Raw genomic sequence first — 25,612 nt, 5'->3', positions numbered from 1 at the left:
ATCTTGTGGTTTGATGAGACATTGTGATAACTTCCACACAAAGATGATGGATTCTTTCTGCAGGCACAATATTTGCACTACTGCTGAATTGAACCCACTTATTGTTTACATGTACCTGGAGCATTGCCAACCTCCATGTGGGGCCTGGAGATCGCCTCGAATTACAACTGGGCTCCAGAGATTTGTTCCTCTGGAGAAAATGGCTGCTCTGGAGAGTGTGCTGTAGGGGCACTCTAGTCCACTGAGGTCCTTCCTTTCTCCTCATCACAGCATCCCTAGATTTCACTTCCAAGTCTAAAGGAACCACCAAACCTGGAGTTGACTGCCCTAGCTGAAAACTTCTTCTGGGCAGAAGATGAAAGCTTGCATAATTTTGTACCATAACAATCACTTCACTAAACAATATAAAGTTGAAGTTGCGTGCAGCCAATTCACTCCCTACCTGATTGCTCCTGGGGGAGGGGGGTAGTGCGAATAGGAAGATACCACTCTGCCAGTGAGGACCAAGGAGTGCAAACTGCACTCTGTCAATGAGGGCCAATCAGTTCAAACTGAAGGCAGACAACTCAATCCCTACCTGATTGGCCCTCTCAGGGAATGTGCAGCCAATAGGGAGAGAAAACCCTGCCAATGAGGGCCAATCAGTTCAAAGTGCACTCTGTCAATGAGGGCCAGTCAGTTCAAATTGTACTCTGCCAATGAGGTCAAGCAGGTCAAATTGCATGCAGACAGCCAGGAAAAACCTACCCTGGGAATGTTTACTCATGAGTAAGTGATGGGTCTCATCCAGAAAATCCTAATAAGGGGTCTGCTCTCCACTTCCAACTTTCTGCCAGTGTCAGAGGTTTGTTGGGTAGAAGAGGAGCTGCCCTGCTGCCAGTGAGTTGCCCTGGCCTCTTCCAACTTGGAGTACATGGGTGGGGAACAAGGTGCCTCCTCATGCAACCTCTGTGCACCATCTGGAGCGGGGGCTGTGGGAGGCCCAGAAGCAGCCCCCTGCCAACGCTCTGGGACCCAAGGCAGCCAGGAAATGCCTCTGCCCCCCTTCTTCACACTTGGCTTTCAGCATACACATAGTGTAAGGTGTTCCCAGGAAGTAGAGAGTGTCTTTCACAATGTTATCTCTTGTTCTGCATGTTATGGCTTTAGCAAATAGTTATAGCCACCTTTTGGGCACTAGGTGTAGAAATGTAACTTTTGCTTTGTTCGGACTGCTCTTTGAAGATAAGAGCCTTTCTGCTGTGGAAATAGCAAATGGTGAGGAAATGATGCAGTAATGGGGGGGGCAGGGGGTGTCTATATATATCCAACAACTGGTCAAGCCAGTCATTCTTAGCAATACATTTTCTATCACAATACTTCCAGATATACCCTCTTGGACACAGTAAACATTGAACTCTTTTTTTAAAATGAAGAATGTCTCTGTTTTTGTATCTCCTAAAAGAAAGTAGCCTTAGTTCATGGAAGCTTTCTTTTAGAGTTGACAGTTCCTTTCCTAACCTGTGGAATGAATTCTATCTTGGCTTCAATTAGTGTGGTTTTAAATAGCTTCTAAGCATCCTCTAGAGATCTGACTCTCTCGTGTTTCTCTTTCAGCTTCCTTTTAAATATTTCTCTCATTTTTGTAAAGTTCCCTCTTGTGATATGAAATGCTAACAATTTGGGACTTTAGTGGCAACTTTCCACTGGTGTGAATGTTGAACTTATTAGCATTATAAACATGGTTCCCAACTGCTGCAGCAACATCTACTCCTCTCACCAAGAACAATGAAACTGGGCAAAATTACTGCCCAAGTGATCTACTATGCAGGGTTCAGACAACACCAAAGCATCCTTGAGCCCTGTATACTCATGTTCCCTTTCTCTCCCTGGCCCATTGTTCAGAAGAGTGATGGACTCCTGTTTTCATGAAAACAGTGGCACTGAACCCAAACTTTAAAACTATTGCTTGTCTGGTAAAACTGGACTGCAAACCATTTTTTTTGCTTATTTCTGCAAGCTGATATGTGAACGGGAAAGACACTGGCTCACCCTTTCAGATATACCACCGGCTACTGCCTCAGAGCACCTATGGGGAGATGGGGGGAGAAGGTCCTCGTGAGTACAGGGCTTGGGCCAGTAAGGCCATACTGTGGTTAGGTATGATTCATGTTCTCTGGATAAAGCTGAAGACATCTTGTGAGGCACAACACTTGCAGTGGTGAAACAAGGGGATGAGATGTGACAGATTTGTGATATCTACCAGTATCTTTCATTTTCTTTTATGGTAGGTGCAAGAGAATTAGTCTGAATTGAGACCGCAGTGTTGGGGATTTAAGCTTTATCTTGCTCTTTAATTTTAGACAGTAATTCCACTCTTCCCTTCTCCACAAGTGGCTTCTGCTTCTATCATCTTAAAGGAAAATTAAATATGTTGGAAGATTTATTCCAGGATCTCTTATCTTGAGCTTTTCATCAAATATGTTCATCATATGGACATACCTTCTTTGCTATCTGCACCTTGCCCACAAAGCTGCTCCTTGGATCAGGTCATCTCATCCCATCCCACCCCACCCATGTTCACATTCTAATTCAAGCACCAAGTTGTGCAGCAGCTGTGATGGACAGGTTTGCATATTTATTCCCTACAGCAGTTTTTGAACCTGTACAGTAGGGGGGAATCAATATCCCCACTCTGTCAAGGATCAGAATGACCATCTCCAAAGCAGGCTATGAACTGGGTTGAAATGGGTACCAATAATGAGTTGCATACAGGGAAGCATAGAGTTTTAAGGCTACAACACACTCCAGCAGCTGATCCAGGAACAGGGTCATTGCCACTGGCTGAGAATTGTTCGACACTCTTTTTTTCAGAGAGGGCTTTTTCAGCAAGGCCTTTGAGACTGTTGGGAATATCTCCTGTCTTGAGCACTAACTGATCTCTGAACCCAGCCAAGCAGACCATTCCTCCAGCTAGGTGTTATTAGCCAACATGGTAAATGTCAAGTACTGACTTGCAAGATAAGTCAAGGGGACTGCACTGCTGTGAGACATTCAACTGATCAGCCAGACTGGAGGTTTATAAGTCCAGACCAGAAAACATTCACCATCCCTGGCAAAGTTGCAGCAGCAGCCCAATGCCCAGGGAAGAGAAAACTCCAAGCAGCTGCTTGGAGGACAGAACTGGAAGACGACAGGTAGAACAACTGAGGAAGCAACTGGAAATCGCCTGCATCCTGGGGCAAAGTCACACCTTTCATGCTTATTGTGGCAAAGGAGGGCTACCCCACTTACAAGAGCAATAGCAGGTGAAGTGCTAAGAATTTGGTCTGCCTTTAGACTTTCCTGAGTGAACCTCTGTGTGAGGCATCATAGAATGTGGCCTCTCTTATAAAAATAAAGGCTGGATCTTTTTCTGGTGAACAAACCAGGCAACCCAATGACCCCAAAACAGCACCAGGGTATTAATAGAATAAGCTTCCTAACTGGACTTCTCAGGAACAGTCTTGTGAGGAAAGGAGACTGCTGGCCAAGGGCTGGTGTTGTACACCCACCTCCCAAGCCCCATCCACAGAGGCATGTCCCAAAACAACTTGCCTACATACAGGCCACCCTAGCATACATTCATTGAAGCAGCAGTATTTAACCTGGACTCTGTTAACCTGCCGAAATAATGGGTGATAATCCCTGGTGAATGGCCAATGAACAGCAAATAAGGCCATGGGAGCTTTAGGATGATCCATGTTTACAGGACCTCTGAGTGACACCTTTTAATAAGAACCCTCACTGTTCAACTTGGCTCAGCTGTATGGATTTGCAGCTATTCAGCAGCAGTTGGGAAAGTTTCACCACCACTGAGTAGTTGTGAAAATACATTCCTACCAGCATATTTTCCTCCTCTTACATTCAAGCCATCTGACGGCTCATTTCATTAGACTAACTCCTCAGGGCTCTGTGAGAAAGAGGGGTCTTAATGATCAAGGAAACTACTCATGGCATTTCCTGGTTCCAGAAAGCACCAGTTCTTTAACAGGAGGTCTTGCCAGGTCAGTAGAGCAGCCAGGAATCCTAGACTTACCATCTTAAGATGAGACGAACCATCTTAACAATTCCCCTCAGCCTCAGTACGTAATGGGCTGCTCCATGAAAAAGAGGTGGAAACTCTCCCTACATACACCATTGATCCCACATAAGAATAAAAGACTGAACTGAGAAGTTATTTGCAACATAGAAGCCATGAAGTCCTGAGCCAGGCTTAGCAGGGATGTTGAGCTGATAGCACAACAGGAGTGACCTAACTGTGAAACTTGACAACAAATTGTATCCCCCATGGTTCAATCATTCCTATTGTGACATTATCCCAACATTAAAGGCAAAGCCCCTTTGCACCCAAGAATACAACAGGTGCTAGCACATGCAACTGTACTGTGATCTTTCTGGGTTCTGGACCCCCCCTCCCCACTTGATCTTAAGATCCAGTGTAGAGAAGTGGTTAAAGAGTAGCAGACTCTAATCTCAAGAGTTTGATTCCTGACTCCTCCTTTATATGAAGCCAGCTGGGCTGCCAACTTCCAGGTGGGAGCCTGGAAACCTTCAGGAAGATGAAAGAGACAGACAGAATGAATTAAAGAAAGAGATAGAGAAAGAAAGAGAAAAAGGAGGGAAGGCAGGCATCAGTTCTCCTTGAGAAAAGTGCTGCCTACCCCCACCCGATACAACAGTGTCTACACAGGTCCTCACTGCCCCACCTTCCCATCAAACCCCACATCTTCCAAAGGCCGAGTCAGGAAGGCCGTGGGGAGGGGCTGCCACTTTACCACCCACTCCTATCTCCCAAAGGGCAGACCTGGCAGGGAAAGCTGAGAGGGGGGCTGCCTTCTTCCTACCCCCCACCCCACATCTCCCAAAGGCTGAGCCAGGCAGGGAAGGCCACAGAATACATACCTCTTCGCATTCAAGCACAATCAACCTCAGGACACTGCTTTTTCCAGATGGACAAGTCCAGTTTTCCTTTGAGAAGTTAGCAGACTCTGAGGCTGCTGCAACCGGTCCTACCATCTCAATTTCCCATTCTCTGAGAAATCACCTGGGCCCCAATGAGAGAACTTTCATCACATGGAGGTGGAAAGCCATTGGCGACATACCTCCAGCGAGGGCCAATCTGGTAGGGAGTTAGTTGTCTGCACAGAACTTGAACTTTATTATGCTTGGTGATTAGTAATTGATCTAGAGGGGCCCTGATTTTTCAGCTCTAGTTGTGATTATCCCCTCTAAAAGAATATTACTGCAAAAAAGGTGCAGTAAAGGGTAATTGAAATTATCAAAGTTTGGAACACCTTTGGTATAAGGAAAGGGGGCTTCTTTGGGTAAAATAAAGATGAAGAGAGAGCTATACAAAATTATGCACAATGAATAGAAACTGACCCCATAGAATTCATGTTCTTGTCCAGTAACTGTAGAACTCATGAATGCTTGATGAAACTGTCTGGCACTAGATTTTTTGGACACACACAAAACATTAGTCTATGGAATCTGTTCCTCAGAAGATGTGATGATCATTGCTTGTCAAGAATGCTTTGAAAGGCACATTTTTGTAGGATAAGTCAGATCCATGGCTTTCAGCTACAAGGGTTATGGGAAACTTCCATCTTCAAAGACAGAATGCTCAGAATTACAGGGGCACTGCTTATATGGACTTCTAGAAACATCTGGTCAACAACTCTGAGGAAACAAGATGTGGACATTTGCTATGATCAGTGGGGCTCTTAATTTCTCATGCAAAGAAAACTACAGAAGCTACTACATTATCTCTGGTATTTGGCCATAAATACCTAACTCATTTTTATTCCACTCTTTTTCCAAGTAGCTCAAGGCAGCATACATGGTTCTCCCCGTTCACAGAATACAAGGCCTATAGTTATAGTAGCTGGTTATAAACCTTCTCGGTGTTACTCCTTCATTAGATTGCTTTGGATTATTAGGACTTTTTAAAAAATCATTGCAACAGATGCCCAACGGCTCAAGTATTTATAAATGCATCTCAAGACCCACTTATTTACTGGTTCCATTTATAGCAGCTATTTTCAGGCAACTCTTGTTCATTTTAAGAGCGCTCTTCATTTTGGCTGATGTCAAGATTCCCTATCAGAAGAAGAGCTACTGGACTCATATTTCACATTAATAGCGAGGCAATTAACCAGCTCCCAGCATGTGCCGGCAATCATTCCTGGAGCTATCTGCAAAGTTCACATCTATATTTATTCATTAGTGGAGAAAGGGTAGCAAGAAAAAAATGCTTCCAGATGCCCCAGCTTGCTCACTAGTTACTCAAATAAATGGAAGGAGTGCCCCCAGTTTTTTGTGCATCAATTTCTGTCCATGTGACACCAGTGAAACTGCCCAGAAGTGAGCTAAGAATTATGTTCAGTGCAGTGGCTGGCATACAAAGGCCCAACCTGGTTTTAGAATTTCAATTGTGGCAAGTAGATTGTCCCTCCTGTATCATGGGAGAGCAGCATTAAGGTGTCTGTTTAGTAACGTATCACTCACTTCAATAATGCCTTTGGTTGTTTCAGTTAGACAATCTCATTAGTCCAAAAGTGCGGCAGTTCCAGAGCCTGAGTTCCCAGGTTTTTTCACTGCGACCTCACCAATGATCACTTGATGCCACTAGTAAGCACACAGATACAGCTTAGCTGCTTTAATAGCTTAACAACAGCCCTTCAAAGCTGACTGCACCAAATTAGTTGCTGATTGTAATTCCAATAGAAACACTACCCTAGGAAGCAAACTCTGGGTGACTGGATATAACCCAACCTGCATCATTCAGCTAGGCCTGATTGCCTGCTTCTGTTTCAACAGCAGCCACCCTATGAAAGCCAGTGTGGTGTAGCAGTTAGCCATGACCAAGTACTAGGCCCAGTTAGGGCCCACTGCTCCCCCCCCCAAGCCCCAGAGTTCACTAAGCCCTCAACTGCCTCCCAAACCTTGAAACTCATCAAGGGCCTGGCTTAGCCTAGCACCAGGCCATGTCTGCACACTAGGTTGCAGCAGGCCTCTCTTCTTCCCCCAAGACCCAGAGCACACCAGGAATCTTCTGGATTTTTGGTCCCCACTGTGGAAAAAGCTGGGATATAAATAAGAAAATAAATAATATAACTGAAGGTAAGAAGTAGATCAAAAATAAGCCTGTAAAGAGCTGAGGAGAAAATGAGGCAGAGAACTGTGACATCATACAATTTCATAGGTGGAGGCTACTGGGAAAGGAGGGAAATTTTAAGATGGAGGGGCAGGTGGAGAGAACCAGATGAGTGGCTGAGTCTATTAAGGCAGGATATAGGTGAAATGCCCTTGGGGAGCTCTCATGGAGTCCTGGTTGGGAATCCATGGATTGGATCCGGAAGAGGTTCCGCAAATTATCTTCTGGGAACCTTGCATCAGAAGGTTCTTTCTACTCAAGGAACATACCTTCATTAGCATACATACACAGGATCCAACCCATATTTGATGGGTTCAACCCCAACAGGATTGAATGGGGAAGGTTTCTCTTTCACAGTTCACATGCATCACAGTCCTGACTCAATGAGCTAACTTAACCTAAAGTAATGTTTTATAGTCTTACTGTTCAGTATGCACAATATTAAAATAGGGCCAAAAGAAATTCCACAAAAAATTATAAGGAATCTCTGGGTGTCTCTGCCTCAGATTTTCACTGAGTTTATTTTGTGTTCTGGTTAAGCATTCAAACATATTACAGTCACAGAGAAGCACTTAATTCCTGCCTTCTAGTTGCCCTCTGATCCAGCTTTTCTGTGGGTTTCATTTATATGAAGCATGAGCTCTATCTCAGAGACAGAAATGATTCTCTAGAGAGCCTTCCCTTCAAATTTCCTATAGCAATCTCTTACGATGCTGGGCTTCATAGCAAAAATATCACTGGCTGAAATAAGCACACTTGGGTAGAATCTTTTTTTTTTTTTAATGTCTCAGAGACTACATATTCCAAATTCCTTTTAGCATCTTTTCTCTCACCAGAAAGGGAAAAAAAAACCTCTGAAAAAAAAACACAAGGTGCAATATTCCTTGCAAGGTGTTGGCTTCTATATTTATAGCCAAACAGCTGCTTAGCCAGTGACAAACAGATTCTGGCTGTTGACAAGTAAGGGCTGGGTGTTTAACCTTTAAGGCCTTACATGGTCAGGACCTTATATGGTCCGTCTCTTCATATACAACCCCTGAAGAGCACCTTGTTCTGCTAATTTCAACATGTTGCTGGTTCCCGGTCCCAGATAAGTGCTCCTCAACAGAGCCAAGGCGTTTTTGGCCCTGGCTCCAGCCGGGTGGAATGAATTGCTGACTGAGACCCGGGTCTTTACAGAACTTCAAAATCTCTACAAGACCTGTAAAGCAGCACTCTTCCACCAGGTATTTGGTTGAGACCAAGGTCACACTTCTACCATCTAAAGCCCACCCCCATCTAATCCCTCATTCAGGTTTCTGCCTGAGCCACCCTCCCCCATCTATGTCAGGCCAACCATCTGTATTCCAAAATGTTATAACACCAGGTCCACAGGGATGTTTTAATTGATGGATACCCTATTGGTATTTGTTTGCCACAAAAGTTTTGCAAATGGGTCCTTGATGTATATTTTGTGGATATTTTCCCCTTCTCAAGCCAGAGGGTGACACTGGCAAAACAGGTCCCAGGCAAGAGAAAAAAGCATCCTTCAGGGCCAGACCGGAACACTCATTTCAAAACTGGCTCATAGGCTATACTGCATACCGAAGCCTGGCTGCCTATGTGTATCCAGAATATGGCTGGCATCTCACGAATCACATGAGAAATGTCCTTAAGTCTTGGTAGGCGGCAGGCGATGCCCCCGCTATTGAATACAATGAGGCCCTTCAAAAACGGGCATCACATAACGAACTTGCCCACTGGGACCACCTCAGTGATAAAATTTGGCTGGTAACTATTGGCCCAGTTCAGCAGTGAAATAGGCTGCCTAAGGAGGTGGTGAGCTCTCCCTCACTGGCAGTCTTCAAGCAAAGGATACACACTTTTCTTGGATGCTTTAGGATACACACTGGATACACACTTTTCTTGGATGCTTTAGGATGCTTAGGGCTGATCCTGCGTTGAGCAAAGGGTTGGACTAGATGGCCTGTATGGCCCCTTCCAACTCTATGATTCTATGATTTTATGATTCTAAAACCCCAGCCCAACTCTAGCAAAGGAAAAACCCCATTCAAACATGACCTCATTGGGTGGCTTTCCTGGAAATGCAACCAGGGTAGGTGTCAATGCCCCGGATGTAAATTTGATCACAGCTGTGCTTTATTCTTTGGATCCCATCCCAAGCTATCTTGCCCCTGAGGAAGGAGCTCACAATATTCCTTTCAGAGATCCCAGCCTTCTACTAGCTCTAACAGCAAGTGTGGCTGGGTCCTCAGCCTCTTCTTCAGCCAAACAGCTCTAAAAGTTTTCAGGTTTTGGACATACACCTGGAAGTATCACATTTGTCTCAGATTTTTGGCAACCCTATTAGGCAATTATCATATTGAGGCTGCAGCCAAATACCTCTGAAAGGTTGTCTATTCCTAGAAAGTTAAATACCACAGGTTTAAGGCATCATAGACAAAACTAGCTATTCACATTGAATAATGAAATATGGACACACGTTGTAGCATGAAGCATTTTTAGGGTTTATTTAAATAAAAGTTATAATTTATACCAAGATCCCTTCCCCTGATTTTTAAAACAAACAAGATTCTCTTAAAAAATGTACAGGGCAAATTTTTTTCATACAGTACAAGTCTCTTAATGAACAAAAGTTACACTTCTAATGAACTATTTACAACTTCAAAATATAGACTCAAACTTCAGACATAAAAATTATTTCACATCCATTCTAGTTTAGTGATTAGTAGCAGAAATAAAACATCTGCCAAAAATGTACATCCTTCATTATAAACTACCAGGTTTGTTTAAGGGTTTGCAATGGTTATATTTCCATTTTCTGCACAGCTTTGGTCTGCAGAAATCATGAACTGGCTTTGCTGGCTGTGTGTGTGTGTGTGTGTGTGTGTGTGTGTGTGTGGTGTTGCTACATTACTCACCAATAATCAAATTTTGCCTCACAAAAGTAAGAGGGTACTTACACATAATGTGACTTCTGTATCTGGAAGTTTAAAGGGGGAACCATTACATGTGATCAGTTTTCATCTTCCTTGATTGCTGCAAAAGGATGTCAAACTTGACCACTCCACTTCCAGTAAAGAAGTTATTCAATTAAATACAAAGAATTCACCAATAAGCCACAGGTGTTATCAGAATAACACATATACACAGCAAATATATAAAAGAATTCTGTTTTTTTTTAAAAATGTTGAAAAAATGACACTTCACATTGAAGTAGCTCTACTGAACTTACGTTCAGTAGCATCATACTGCAAATTCCAGATCAGGAGATGAATTCAGACTCTACATGAGAATGGTTACATAAACACAGAATATGATGAATGTTAAAACATTTTAAAATATAGGAAAGAAAAAGCAGAGAGGTCCACAAGTTATTTTTGGAGCACTGGAATTAAGGGTATTATCACACAACAGCTGTAACTTTTGCAGCAGTTCTTCATGCCCACAGACACTTGAACTTTTCAAAACTATGTGCAGATATACCTGTTACTTGCTCTTTAAAAATCCTGATAACTCACTTGATGTTGGAACAAGCCACTATTACATCAAAGTTTGTAATGTATTTTCTTTGTCAATAATTCTGTTTTAATGTCTGCATTGTTATGTGTGTAGATTATTCTGAACAATTCGAAATATGGGGGAGGAGAATAATCTCTTACGTATCCAGAATCTTGTCTTTGCTGATAGTACTACCCTTCTGAAAATACAAGCAGTCATGTGTTGTGACATTATCATCATGTCAGAGCTAGGAAGGATTTCAAGGAATCACATTCTAAAACAAAACTTTAGCCAGTTGGTAAGGGAGGAAGTAATATGTGTCATTACCTAGTTACACCAGAACCGGTATTCTTAGGATCAGAGTGATGGTAAAAATTAAATTTGAAAAAAACGATACAAAAATAGGAAAAAAACTGTTCACTCCGTAAAAAATATAATTGGTTCTTTAAAAATGAGAATCTCATGAACACTCAGCACTCCTTCCAAAAAACACAAAACACTCAAACTCAATGTGCAATGATTTTGACTTGTGTTATACAGAACATTAATATACTGCTTATTTATCAATAATCAACTACCTTCAAATGGGTAGCTGTGTTGGTCTGAAGTAGCACAATAAAAGCAGAGTCCAGTTGGTCTTAAATGTACTACTGGACTCTGATTTTAATCAACTACCTTGTTTATCTGCTGGGTTGATGTCTGATAAACCTATTTTTTAAAAGGCAGTGTCAGGCTTATTCACTACTGTCCCAAATACCTTCACCCAATTTATCTAAAAATGCTTATAAATAAGAGGCCCTATTACTTAAAAGGAATTGTTTTGCCAAGGTTACTGAAATTTATACATTTGCTACTCTACAAACTTTTTTCTATTCATACAATCAGTTGTAGATTCAGATAAACAATTAAAAATGACTAATCTTGTTTAAGTCCTTTGGACAAGGGATTCTTTCAGTACATACAAATTTACATGTAAAGTTTTTTTCAGAATTACTTTACATATGTATTTATTATTTATTCCTTCAAGACCATACATTTGAGGGATACTGACAAGAATGAACTAAAAGTACACAGAATCCCATTTTTCTATGACATCTGCTTCTAACAAGGTTAAATGGATGGTTACATATTTTAAAGGAGTAGCCCTGGAAACAGGGCCACTTAGAATGGGAAAGTGGTCAATCTTTTCCCTAATGGATAGTTCTCCTCCTAAATTCTACTTCTAAAACCTATTTTCCCTGCAACTTCAAGAAGTAAACAGAAGCTTCCCTCCAAGGAGGAGAAGCGGTTGAACTGGAAGTGGGTGAATAGCAATAGGAAAATGGCATACTGAGGAAGATTTATGCACTATTTCTCCACCCACAGCAGTCATTTTTTTTTAAAGGCTGTTGAGGCTCAATTATACACACTGGCGAGTAACATGTTGTTAGCTACTAAAGCTCTGGATTGTGTTTTCTCGATAATGACTTTCATGTAGAGTGTTTGTTACAGTAAAAAGAGGAGTAAAAGCTGAAAAAAATCTCCAATAACAAGTAAATGGAAGAACTAGCATGTATGTATCAGGTGCATCATGGAAATAAAATAGCAGAGGAAGTTATAAACATGGACATTCTAAAAGTGCTAGTTTGCTGTAGTAACCTAAACTCAAGATGCCCAATTAGATAGGATGCTGTGAATTTCATCACTGGATCTTGCAAACATCTTTTAAAGAGAAAATAATATGGATCAGAGCCACAGCACAAGGGAACAGAAGTTTAACTGTTCAGCATCCACTTGTTTTTCACCAATCAAAACTATCAATGAATGGCTGTGTTTAGCCCTGGAAGGACCGGGGACAAAGCCCCAATTTTTTTTTGTCTTTTAAAAAGCCAACAACACTATATGGTTTTGTATGTGAGGAGTTAATATCTTTCCTTCACCCAACATCAGAGCCTCAGTATAACGCCAGGGTCCTAAATATCTGCTGTTTGCCTTTCAAAAATGCTGTGAAGGTCTGATAATGGATTTCACAGAATCTCGTACAGAAGACTTTTGAGGCAAGCCTTTAGTAGTACACACAATATACAAGTTTTCATTAGTATATTTGTGGTATTGAATTTATTTGAAGAAAAACTGATTTCGGCAAACCTGTGAAAGTAGTCTTACTGTTCTATATTTTAAAAAAGGTCTTTAAAGATTCACAATGAAAATTGCTCCAGATTGAAACAGTAACCTCATTTGTTACATAAGCAATGCACCTTTATTATGGGGTATACAAGATGGGTGGAGGGGAAGGAACATACCCTGTTCTCATTGTGCTAAGGAGTGATTCCTTCTTACAAACCTCCTACCAAAAAGCACTCCTAAATATTCCAGAAATACCACTGGCCTCACATATCCTGTGGTCAAAGATGACCAAATTTAAGATTATAAACTTTTCCCTCACAGAAGTACCACAGAATTTGCCATGCCAGAAACCCAGCCAGCAGGAAGAACAACAGCTTCGCCTTATCCAGCAAGATATCATTTGAAAAGGTACAATAGTTAGTAAGAAAGTTTGTCTGAAGCGTAACTACTGATGCTCATACCTTCAACTAATATTATTTATACAGTGATTAGATTAGAGAGTGACCTTCAAAAGCACATTTGCTTGTTTTCAAATGTCAGACAGTAATCCACTGTTCAGTTATGCATACATGAATGCCACAAGTAGACTTGTACGCATACAGCTGTGTGCAGGACTGACAGCAGAGGAAGAGCAGAATGTACCCACACATCCTGGAATTCCAGGGCTGAACAAGGCATCTCTCATGGTCTGCCCTCCAGCTACTTGTGCCAAATACCTCCCTAAGCTTTTTCTTTTTTTAAATGCCAGTAAATAAACATTAAAAGTGCTTAATGTGCAAGGCGAAGAGTGATTATAGCACTTTCTTTTTTCCTTTTTTGTTTTTTTACAAAAGCTTTAAAAAAACAAAAACATGAAGGCATATATAAAATACGTTTATGTAACGCAAGGTATGTGCAATGAAGGAAATTATTGCAGAATCGATGAAGGGTGTTCCACCTTCCCCCCCCCCCACAACCAACAGAGTAAACCAAATTTTTAAAAAGGAAGTCCCCCAGGAGAACCAGCCGTGGTGATGTACTAGCTTTCACTGGAGGATGCTGCAGAGGTTATCTTCATATACTGGCTGAAAATGGTCTCGAAAGCTTCGTCTCTGTGTACCATGGCACCAAACACTAAAGGCTTTGAAAGACAGAAAACAGCAAGGTTAACAGCTCCCAAACTACAAAGACTTCTTTAGCTCCTGTAGGATGTTATCTGTACAGCATGCTGCTACTATGAAAAGACTCCTGCCCCAAGTGACCACACTTCTCTGATGGACATACTGTGATGACGGACATACTGTGATTTTGTGTTAAAACACATAATTCCAATGGAATATACAAATATTAAAGAAAATTATAACTATTTTAAATAATTTCTGTATTTACACAGAACATGATTAGAATAGTATTGATGTTTCTCAAATCACACACACATAAACAATAAAAGAATTAACAAAATTAAAACCCATGCTCCACTTATTTCGAACCCATCAATAAAAATTCCTTTATGCTGTGGTACATATCAGCAAAAACACAGATGGAAGTGCAACGGGAAAGAAGGTTAGGAAAAAAATAATGAATTTATCAGGAAAAGTAACACTCGACTTCAGAAATATTTAAAGGAGCCTGTAGTGATCTAGAGAGCTGCCTTTATTGTTAGGATGGGGCACTTTATTCTCCAATCCAGAAGACAGCATTTGCACACTACGGCCTCTTCTGCAGTTCAGGGCTTGTCTGTTTTTTTTTCCCACCACATCAGGTGCTAAATTTAGAATCCAAAATTGCACCTGGCATTCAGCATCTATGATTTTTTTCCATCACAGCTCAAGACTGCATGCATCACATGCATTTTGCACTTTCTTTGGAAGAGTAGGCAGTGTTGTCTCTTATCAAGCCCTCCTTTTTTCAGCTTCTACGTGTGCAATAATGTACAATAATTTAGCATGTAGATGCTTGCAGGTTGTGAGCCCCCTTGCGTGAAGCACCATTTTGCATTCTAGTTGCTTTTTGTTCCTCTCCTGTGCAACCCACCCACCCCATCCCTAGATTCTCATGACACCCAAATCACACAAGCACAGGGTGGGGATGTCTTGTGTTGACACATATGTGAAGACAAAGCATGTTGGCCCCCATGACACAACTGTTTGTCAGCACAAAAGTTAAGAACAGTAAGGTAACATGAAATCAACTTTTAGAAATTGAACATTTGCCTAACAGAATTTCAAATCTGAGCTCAGCAATAAAGCAATATTCTGTGAACCAACTACCTGTTTCATAGTACTATCTACCTAGAAAACAGGAAAGCTACAACTTCAGGCATGTCTCTTTAAATAGCATGGAGTTCTGGTGGCAGGGAATGTGATGAAAATATTAAGTGCCCATTAGCTCCTTAAATTATGAAAGTGCATTTAGATGCCGGAGGGGAAGACAGGGGGAGGAATCTAGTTCTTGGCAGCCTTACAACTCCAAACAACTGCTGACATAGGTTCCCTCTTGAAGGAAAATTTCTCTTTCTCATATTAATGGAAGAGAAAGATCAAAAACTACATAGGATAACATTCTGGAGTGTTCCCTAATAGTGGGTGCTATTACTGTTTTGAATGTACGTTGTAACATGATCATGATCAAAATAAAAAAAACAGAGGGGAGAATACAGAGGGGAGACGGGTTCAGGCAGAAGGAGAGGCAGGTGGTTAGCAGAGTGAATGCATATCTATGGCGACACCACTGGAGGCTGGAATGGAGGAGAAAGACAGACTTGAATCCCGAGGTTCCTCACTGGACAACTGTGAATTGCCTTCCAGGGAGGGGGGAAATAATGGTTTCTGAAGATTCACAAAACCACATTTGGTGATCTGAAGATTTGGCTCTACTCTTAAGAATCATATTTTATGTAAAGCTTTTGTTATTTCCCAGGACTTTAAGAATGCTTAAATGGATTTTTTCTTGACTGCAGAAAAGGTCAATGTCAAGGCCAAGGTCAATGTCAATACTCTTTAAGTATTCCTGAGACCTGAATTTCTACACGCGTTTATTAGGACCGTAAAAGGCTATCATCTCACTTTACAAAAATGTTAACATTCATTTCTTCTGACCTTGCATTTCTTAAATGGGTGCTTCTAGTTATGAACAGTAAACAGCAGCCATCCTGAAATATAATCTGTAGGAGTAACTGTGGAATCTGAATTCAAATATCCTATTCATATACCTGGTATCACTGCATAACTCTAGAAGCTGCTGCATTAAGTATGCTTCCAGAAGGTAGTACATAGTACTATATTCAGTTCAATAGTGCTCTCCACCTAGTTTCAAGTACTTTCTTATGGAGCAAAAATTTATGCTGAAATTCACACAGCAAAGATATTGCCAATTCTCATTCAAGTCAAGCAGCTACAGAACTTCAGGTGTACTATGCACAGATGAGGGGATAGCAGGAATAGATGCAGCACATTATGAGAACCATTACCCAGGAGGCACTACAATTAAACCTTTAAAATCTAGCTATACTTTAAGTGCTCAGAAAACAAAAGCAAATATCATCAATACTTCTCAGCAAAAAGGCATAGTCAAAACCATAATGTTTAGTAATACAGACCAGGCTTTTCTGTTTGCTTACTTACTTTCTGTGTAGATGGCGTTGAGACTGCAATACCCATCCCAGATCCTGGGAGAACCGAAAGGACTTTGTACTAAAAACAAAGAGGGAAGGGAGACATTAGGATGAGTGAAGGCAATGCCTAAAAGCTCAAGTCTATCCAGGGCTGATACTGGAAAAAAATAATCACTCTGACAAGGAATCGTGGTTTCAGTGGTCAGGACACTTAAGTAAAATAGGATAGAGGAATTTATAAAGGTCAGAGAAATGTATTCAGTGAGGTAATTAGCTCCTAAGATTTCATAACCACTACTGAAACTCCGCTCCCCTTCAATCCCCATGTCCACCTGCAAGTGTGCCATGCTCTACCTCCTGCTGACCCTACCTGTGGCAGATTATCCAACTGTGGTCTCCCTCTCTGAACCCATATGACGGTTCTGACCAACTATGGACCTGTTAAACTGTTTACCCTGTTAGAATGTTATTTCTCCATTTATTGTAATTATTATTATTACTGTTACCTTCATTCATTATAATCACTGAATTTGATGTATTGTTCTTGTTTACATTCTATGTGAAACGCCTTGAGCCTTACGAGAGGGTGTTGTACAAATGTAATAAACAAACAAACATTCTAGTAGTAATAACAGAATGCCTGTAAACATATAAATGTCCTTCTCAGAAAAAGTGGCCATTTATTTCTATCATGGTAAGATCTACGTTTTTTGGCAGAGTGACTAGTGGGACCCAAGAAACAAAAGACTGAGAACCACTGACTGAGCATTGATGAATACAGATTCTCCCCCACTGCTCAAAAAGAAAGAAGAGTAGATGTTGTCGAATGCCAAATAAATATTAATTCATTAGATATTCTTGATGGCCCACAGGCAGACACTCTGCCTGCAGTCGTTTGCATCTGATTTGCCAATAAGCACAATAATATATTCAACCAGGGACCACTGTTCAGAGCTTATTTATCTAAGCTGCCAAAATAAAACCTAAAGTTAGTTAGACTTTGATAATAATGGGAGGAGGCCCCTTATTCCAGCCACAGTTAAGAACTTTTCTTTCTTTCTTTTAGTTAAAAACTTTTCAAGTCCACTGAATACAAGGAGAGCTTTACCAGTGGATCTACAAGGGCATGATGTGGCAAGGTCAGATCTATTTGTGCTACCAAAACTTTTGAACAGTCATTACTCAATATACGTATTTTAAGAGGAGGCCTTAACCATGCAGTGGTAGTAGTTTTTCTTCCCTCCAACCCAGGAAGAATGAAAACTGTTATCATGAAAAGACCATAAGATCATGGACCTACCTTTTGAATATCTGTTATATCTGAGAGTTTTATAACCTTATTTCTTTTAGAGGAACCGGATTTCGAGCTTTCAAAACATAAGTAACTGAAAATGAGGGAAAAAAGGAATTTATGTGCTGTGACTATCTGAAAGCCAAATTATTTAACTCTTTATTGAGTTTTCACTTCTCAATACTAGAAACAGTTCCACAATGTTTGAAAAATTAAACTTCTGAGTTAGTAATCATAAACTCATTTTTTTCAGATTGAGTTAAACATTTAATTCCATAAATATTTTATGTTATACTGAGATTATACCTGTATATTTAGCGTATGCATGTTCATACCCACAAAATACAACAGAAGTTGGCCATTTTAAAATTCCTCCCCAAAAAGAATCCCTTGGCTTTTTTTCATCAGGAAAACTATTTTGGATAGTTTGAACTTTAGATATGAACAAAGTTCCTTCTCCATTAAAAGCCACAATGTATTTAAGTTTTGTTAAAACAATGCCTTGCAATTCTGCTGCAATTAAAAACTAGGTCTCAGCCCAGGGTACTGCAGAATAATTTTACTCAACAGCAGAATACAGTTGTGGAGAATCTTAAACAGCAGCATTCCCTAGTTACTTTATCCTCCTGACCTCAGCACCCCTGTGTAAGCTATGCAAAGGACATACTTTTCTGTAACATAAAGGACTCCATTTCTGATGTAGTCCGTAGGCATCTTCCTGTCTCTGTTAATCAAACAGCAACGCCAGCCATTTTCACACACTGCCAAAGAAATACAGTGACATTATTCTTCATACACATGGTTAAAAATCAAGATGCAGGCCTTCAAGTCAGCAGACAAAACCCCAGAAATGAGAAATTTTCAGAAAACAGAAAAAAAACTGGAAGTGTAAGATGTTCTTCTGCAATTAATTTCTCTGAAACCAGTGACCAAAGGGCATTAAAAAAAGCTTTTCTCAACAGTAAAATATTTGTTTCAAGTACTGGATTAAATTACTTCCTCTGACTGGATTATGCACTTTTCCTTCCCTCTCAAATTCATGCGACTACAAAAGGCAAGTCAGGCTAAGGGCATCAGGTTCGCACAGAGAACTTTCCGGATGTCAGATAAAAAATTAATTTGACCTCCAGCCCATAAAACCTGACAGCAGATAACGTTACAGCACAGTTCAGAATAATGCTGTGCTGGAAATCAGTCTTCATAAATTCACTTCTGCTCACAGGCTAGACCAGCATTTCCATCTGTGTCTATACCTGCCAAAGGGCGCTCATTTTCCGACAGGTTAAAGACTTCATGGAAGTTGCCTCTCTTAGTGGTATGGAAACGGTTACTGTCCTCATCTCTGTTGACTCCGGTGGGGGCACTGGCACCTGCGTAGCTTCTTGAGGCTGTCGTCTGAAGCTGAAAGCAAATGAAACCAAATATACATCAATGCTCAAGTCACAAGAGAGACAGAGAACTTTATGCATCTTTCTTAGAAAATATCTTGCCTGTATTCTTCAGAACGAGCCCTGAGTTGGGCAAATGTATGGCCCAGTTCAGTTTTTTCACACAGGGCTGCCATGTCTGGGAGCAGAATCTCCACATAAGGCCAAGTATTAGTCAAACTACATATGCCAAATTGTGGCACAGACTATACCATTTCTTACTGCAGGTGAGGAAAAAATAGTTGTTGAAATGTTCTCACATACAGTTTTTTTTTTAAAGGGCCACAAGCCTTTGCCTTTTGAATGCTAACACATCATAAAAGACAGACATGCTATTTTTCCAGTTACTTGAGTAACTGGAAAATGCCATTCCATCAATGGAAACAAATGCTACAAGCCAAGATGGTAAAAAAATGTGGTATGTGTAGTATGAAATAATATCGTTTCAGTAGAACTATACTGCTTAATTATATTATTGATGATGATGTTATCCATTCAGTTGTGTCCGACCCTCGGCAATTCTATTAATGTTGGCTAATTTTCAAAGAATCACACACAGAAATATTACAGCTCCTCCCTTCTGACTGTTGCTCAAGTGTCCTTCCCACAAGCATCAGGGACACTCCAGAGCATCAGGGACAATCCATGAGGTGGTCAGAAGTGTTCATACCTATAGCGAATCCTAACCAGTGGGGTCGATGCTACCCCGATCCTACCATTCCAGTAATCAAAGTTTATACATTTAGTAAATTACATTCCAACTTTACTTTTGACTCAAATTTGACTCCAGTCTAAGGATTATTCCTCCAACTTGTGGCTCCTAGGTTGAAGGAAAACCATGAAGAGGAAAACTGCATACACCCCTATATACAATGCCTTTAATTTATAACCTTTGGAAATTAGAAAAACCCAAAATCTTTCTCACCAAGCTAAAAAAACCAGAATTACTAAGTATGAACCCATGATACTTATGACAGGGGGGAATCCCTCCCTGCACTGCCACCGACTCCCTTTGGAGGCTGCCGGCCACTGCTCCGGGCCTGAAGCGGCAGAGGAGCACACTGGCAGTTGCTCCAGCCCAGCCACAGCAGGCCCAGAAGTGGTGGTGGAGGATGCTGGCTGCCGTTCTGACTCTGGAGCAGCAACTGGCATCCTCTGTGGTCATGTTGGAGCAGGCAGCATTTTTTGGCACTGCTGCTAAGGCCACCATGGCTGTTGTAGGCCTCTGCTGCTGCCAGGCCCAGAGCAGCAATCCATATCCTCTGGTGCAGCAACTGAGTTAGAGAAAATGTTGGAAGGACTTCTGGGGTGTGTTACCACCAAACTCAGCATAGCTCTCATCCCATTGCCGACTGATGAGACACTTTATCTATGCAAGCTACTTCATTTTTTTATTGGGGGGGGGATTTAACCCCATGTGCTTTTATAATTTTCAGGTTTTTCTGCAAACCTGAGGAGTTCCCCAAGGGTGCAGATAAATCTCTTTATCCGCCATGTGGCCCCAATCCATGGATTTAGATATCCACAGCTGGTAACCATGGGTAGCTAAAAGTATATAGATATTACACACAGTTGTTTCTAGTAACAGCTGACTGGCAAGAGCACTGCATGACTGAACAACAGGAGTCAGACTCTCATGTATTTAATATGCCCATCTGTCCTTCTGAGAAGAACAGAGCAGAATACAAGGACTTCATGGTCAAACCAGGCACCAGTCAAGCCAAGATCTGCTTAGCTTTAACACTGTAAAACATAGCACCTTGTGACCGACTGCACTTTTAAAAGCTTAGAAGTGCTGTGTAAACTGTGAAGGGTTACAATTCCCATAGTTTTGTTTGTGTCAACTAAGTTGTCTTCCAGAAGTGCTGTATTAAATAAATCTTAAATTAAATTCTTTACAGAACCAGAGAGCCTTGAGTGACAGACTGCTACAAGCAATCTGAATGGTTAGCAGCGGTTGAGCAGAGAATGTCTTCTTAACTAGATGTTGAGAAGGATTCAGTCTGATTTCAGCCCTAGCTGATGAAAGTCAAGTACTAACAGTTTAGAAATCAGGCCTGACTGAGAATAGTTTAACATAGACAGGAGAACTGGGGAAAAGTTGGCAAGGAAGTTTGGGAAATATGAAAAGACTCCCATTCAGGCCAAAGAAAGTGGGGTAGAGCTAGTGAGAGAAGAAATCCCCTACCCAGTCAAACAGGGAGTTAGCTCTGAAAGGCAGAAAGATCCCTGATCTTGTGTGGTGAGAAACTGCCTTTAAAGAATTGAGAGTCAGTTAAAAACTCATGACGAGTACTGGTTTTTCAACAGAAAGGAGTTAGATATTGGAGTATAGTAGCCTACTAGAAACCAAAAGTGTTAGAGAATACTCAAGGAAAATATTCTGAAGTGTTTGGGAATACCCTCAAGTATTCCAGACAATGGTTTATATCAGGGGTAGTCAACCTGTGGTCCTCCAGATGTTCATGGACTACAATTCCCATGAGCCCCTGCCAGCAAACGCTGGCAGGGGCTCGTGGGAACTGTAGTCCATGAACATCTGGAGGACCACAGGTTGACTACCCCTGGTTTATATCACAGCTGCACAGTCGCTAAGCATAAAGCATTTTTGGCAAAAGGAACTGAAATTTAAAACAAAATGTCTCCAAGCACACCAAGGAATTCCTCTGATTAAATACTCAAAATTTACAAAACACAAAACACAATTCAGGATTAAACTGCCAGCAGAAACCCAACACCCACCCACCCCCACTCCTAGTGAATGTCTAACTAGGAATAACAAGTGTGCATGAGAATCAACATTCAAAACAAATCTATTTAAATATATACATATAAAAACAAAAATAAATTTAACAGTTAACACAATACACACACACACAGAAAAAAGGCACTCGCTCATTATGAGCACAAAATGATCAAATTGAAAGAAATTGTTCCACGCTAAGATCCATACCTTTTCATGCCCTGACAGCTAGCAGGAAAAGAAAAAACAAACAAACACAAATGTGACAGTGACAAAAGAAAAAAGTGAACTCTGCTTTACTGTATCATATATATAGAATAAAGAATGAATTGACTGAAACTGCAAGAGCTTACTCCACATACCAAGAGACTACACACAATGGCTGTGATCTTTTAAAAAAATGGTAAAGCATCAATGGTTAGAGCACACCTTGCCAATTCATTTCAATCTCATATAGCTTCCTGGGCTTCCCATATCTGGCACCTGACCTGTTTATTCAAAGGATCCTGATTCTTTAATTATTGCAAGACCACCAATACAAAGCCGGCCAAGAAAGAGAGGATTAAAAAAAAACAAGACATGGGAATTTGTTGTGACAGTCAAAGTAGGAAAGAACATACCAGACACTCTTTCCCAATGAAAGTTCCCTATCCAATAAAAGCAGCCCAGCAAGGAACAGTTACACACAGCCCTCTTCCGGGGCTGCTAGGCGTTCTACCGGTTGGGTACTTTTTGAATTTTATTCAGATATGACCACTAGATACCTCTATTATGAAATGGTGCCATTCTGGCAAAACTAAACCTCTAGATTCTTCCCCGAATGTCTGAATCAGTTCTGATTGAGGAGTAGACTACTCATCACTCAAAAAAGAGAACTGTGACTTTAAGGCAGGACATGTGTTACACATTTGAATGTTCCAAGGTTTCTCTGGAAAAATCCACCTCACATACAGCTTGAGCATTTCTGGAAGCATTTTGGGGTGTTTCAATACCTAATCTGTGCATTTTCCTGTTACTGAGCACCCAAGAGTAATGTAGGATTGGTAAAATAGTTATTTGGTTGAAGATGGAATGCAGGACAGAAAAAGAGAAATCTTACCATCACCCAAAAGGCTTATCTGAATTCCTAACTTTCAGCTGCTTAACCAACACCAACTATTGGGAAATACTTTTTAGAAACAAAGTAGAAACAAGCTTAAAAGGCAGCTGTTTTCTACCCTACAACTCACATCTTACATCCCTTGCTACTTCTGCTAGGGAGAATATTATGTAAGCATTTGTCAGCCTTGCTGTTGTGCCAATCAATTAAGTGCTTTCTATTGAATCTGCCATGAAAACGCTAGAGGGCGTCACCCCAAGGGTCAGATATGACCCGGTGCTTGCACAGGGGATACCTTTACCCTTTTTTAATGAATGGCTCATCTGCAGACAAAGCCAAAATTACCAAGTTATCAACTGTGTGGACACTGTGCTGTTTAGTTGCTGCCGAATGAATGCAGGATAGTGACTGGATTAACTGAAGGCCCGGACCACAGCAGCAAACACAGGACCTAGGCTGCCCAGAAACTTAACTAAGCACTGAGTTTTTGTTCCCATCCATAATGCATTTTTTATACTTTTCAAAAAAATGCCACTGGAATTGTTAGATTTAGCAAGTTTAACCATTCAAAAGAAAAGAAAAATCCTTTCATAGTGAATAGTTTCTGAAACTGGGAATGAACCTAAAAAATCTTCCTTCAATTTAAGTTCCTCCAATGGAAGCCTCCTGGGACTGGAGGAGGGCTTCAAACTTGAGCAGAAATGAAACATGAAAGGAAACTACTCCTATAAAGAAACAAATGTTGCTCAGTGGAGTCATAGGATGGGGGTAGTATCCACCACACGTAGATTCCAGGGAACAAAAAACGTGTTCTGTTTAACAGCCTCCTGCCCTACAAGGTATAGATGTGCAGAACCACTGAAACAACTTGCACTTGAGTTTTATGGAATGGTGTATGTTCCACAGGTCTGAATTAACAGGTAGGGATGAACCATCAGGCCCTATCAGAAAGCAAATACCTAATCTAAAGCTTTAACAACTACCCCACTCCTTCATGTGCTCTAGTCACTGAAGCAACAAGGAAGATCATTCATTTCATCACAAAATAAGAGAAACACTATTTACCCTTCTTGAAACTGTTGCATTAGTCCTCTCTTTGAGCTGAGGGTCTGTGGGCAAATTTATCCAAATGATATAAGGAGTATCGTACTTCGCTCGCAATCTTGGGCATCGCTTGAAGACGAAATCAATAAGAAAAAATTTGATTCCTGCATAAAGTCCTAAATAATTGGAAAGACAAAACTGCTATCAGTCCAATAACAATATGATTAAAATTTTGCCATACACCAACCCCTCATTCTGAATTGGATGCCAAACCAGAGCAAAAACCTAGTTTGGAAGCAATAGCTACTCATCTGATTTTGGTGGTGTAAAGTGATGTGAAGTCACAGTGACCCTGTATAGTGACCATGTAGCGTTTTCAAGACAAGGGACATTCAGAGATGGTTTGCTATTGTCTACCTCCATGTTACAACCCTGGTATTCCTTGCTGGTTACCTATCTAAATATTAGCCAGGGCCAACCTTGCTTAGCTTCCAAGATCTGACAAGATCAGGCTAGCCTGGGTTATTCAGGTCAGGGCCATCTTTACCCTTCTGCTAAAGCTGGAATGGTTTACAAGCCAAGCATGAGGTCCCTATTATTCTATGATTCTATGAATGTACTAATTTGTGCCCATGCAACCCATTAGCCCTACTGCTAGCCAGCTTGAGTTCAACAAGATAAGGTAGGATGGAAATGTTTTACATATCCTTATCCATGGTTCCTCTATATATTTGTGAAACAGCCTGGGGGGTGGGACATGTCCGGCTGTCCAAGTTGGAATAGGGCCAATTGGACCTGCCCCTGCAGCTCCCACCCTCCATCCCTGGACTCTAGCCTCTTTGCTCTCAGACGAGCCTCAGTGCCTGGAGCCAGCAGCAGGTAAGGAGAGAGGGTCCTGGGCAAAGGGTCATGGTGGAGGGCCTGCTAATGAGGGCCTCTTGGCCTGCTAAGCAGGGCCTGCTAATGAGGACCTCTTGGCCTGCTAGGATGGGCCTGCTAATGAGGGCCTCCCGGCCTGCTAAGCAGGACCTGCTAACGAAGGCCTCCCAGCCTGCTGACTGCCTGCTAAGGACCTCTGTCCCAAGCCTGCTAATGAACTAGCCAGCCCCTGCCCGCCCCACTTGATCCAGCTTTGAGCTGCAGCCCAAAGCCACCTTAAGTGGCCTGGCTGGGGGCCAGGGGAGGGGGCCCTTTCAAGGCCCGTTCTTAGGAACGGGCTAGTATATTAATAATTTTAAAAGGCTTTTTTCTTCAATACAAGTAATTTCTGTGATTCTACCCAAATGTGGAGTTTACAATCTGCTAGATTGTAAAGAACTCTTTAGTGGCAAACCCTGATAGATCTCACAACAACCTCCCTGGTAAGTTAAATCCCAGCTTGCTACAACAAAATCTGTGACACTGAAAGCATGGAAGTCCCCTCCTGTGTGTGTGAGTATAGATTTATATTTTCTTTACATTCCAGAATGATAAAACTGGAATACTGATAACACTTACAGAAATTCAAACCAAGGTATTTAAGAATCTTCTTATTCCTTCTGTCACCTACACACCTGACGCCCCCCCCCCACACCTTTTCAAAGCTGAGGTGAGGTAATAGTTAGGGTCACCTCAGATACAGCTCTGGAATGT

At 41.3% G+C, this 25,612-nt stretch overlaps 1 protein-coding gene across 6 annotated transcripts in view; it reads right to left on the bottom strand.

Moving 5' to 3' along the window:
- Positions 1–9,660: 9,660 nt before the first annotated feature.
- Positions 9,661–25,612, bottom strand: part of GRAMD4 (GRAM domain containing 4) — an 87,703-nt gene continuing 71,751 nt past the window's right edge. For all 6 annotated transcript variants that reach the window (XM_077338239.1, XM_077338240.1, XM_077338237.1 and 3 more), the window contains 6 exons: positions 24,002–24,156; positions 18,921–19,068; positions 18,335–18,428; positions 17,677–17,761; positions 16,387–16,455; positions 9,661–13,904 (listed from right to left, as the gene is read on the bottom strand). In XM_077338239.1, coding sequence (XP_077194354.1) covers positions 13,803–13,904; positions 16,387–16,455; positions 17,677–17,761; positions 18,335–18,428; positions 18,921–19,068; positions 24,002–24,156 — 653 coding nt within the window. In that variant the 3' untranslated portion in view covers positions 9,661–13,802. The remainder of the gene's footprint in view (positions 13,905–16,386; positions 16,456–17,676; positions 17,762–18,334; positions 18,429–18,920; positions 19,069–24,001; positions 24,157–25,612) is intronic.

This window comes from Paroedura picta, chromosome 5, assembly GCF_049243985.1.
Source record: "Paroedura picta isolate Pp20150507F chromosome 5, Ppicta_v3.0, whole genome shotgun sequence".
In the NCBI taxonomy this organism is placed as follows: Eukaryota; Metazoa; Chordata; class Lepidosauria; order Squamata; family Gekkonidae; genus Paroedura; species Paroedura picta.
Note: the sequence above shows the minus strand (reverse complement) of the source record. Positions and strands in the feature narration are given on the sequence as shown.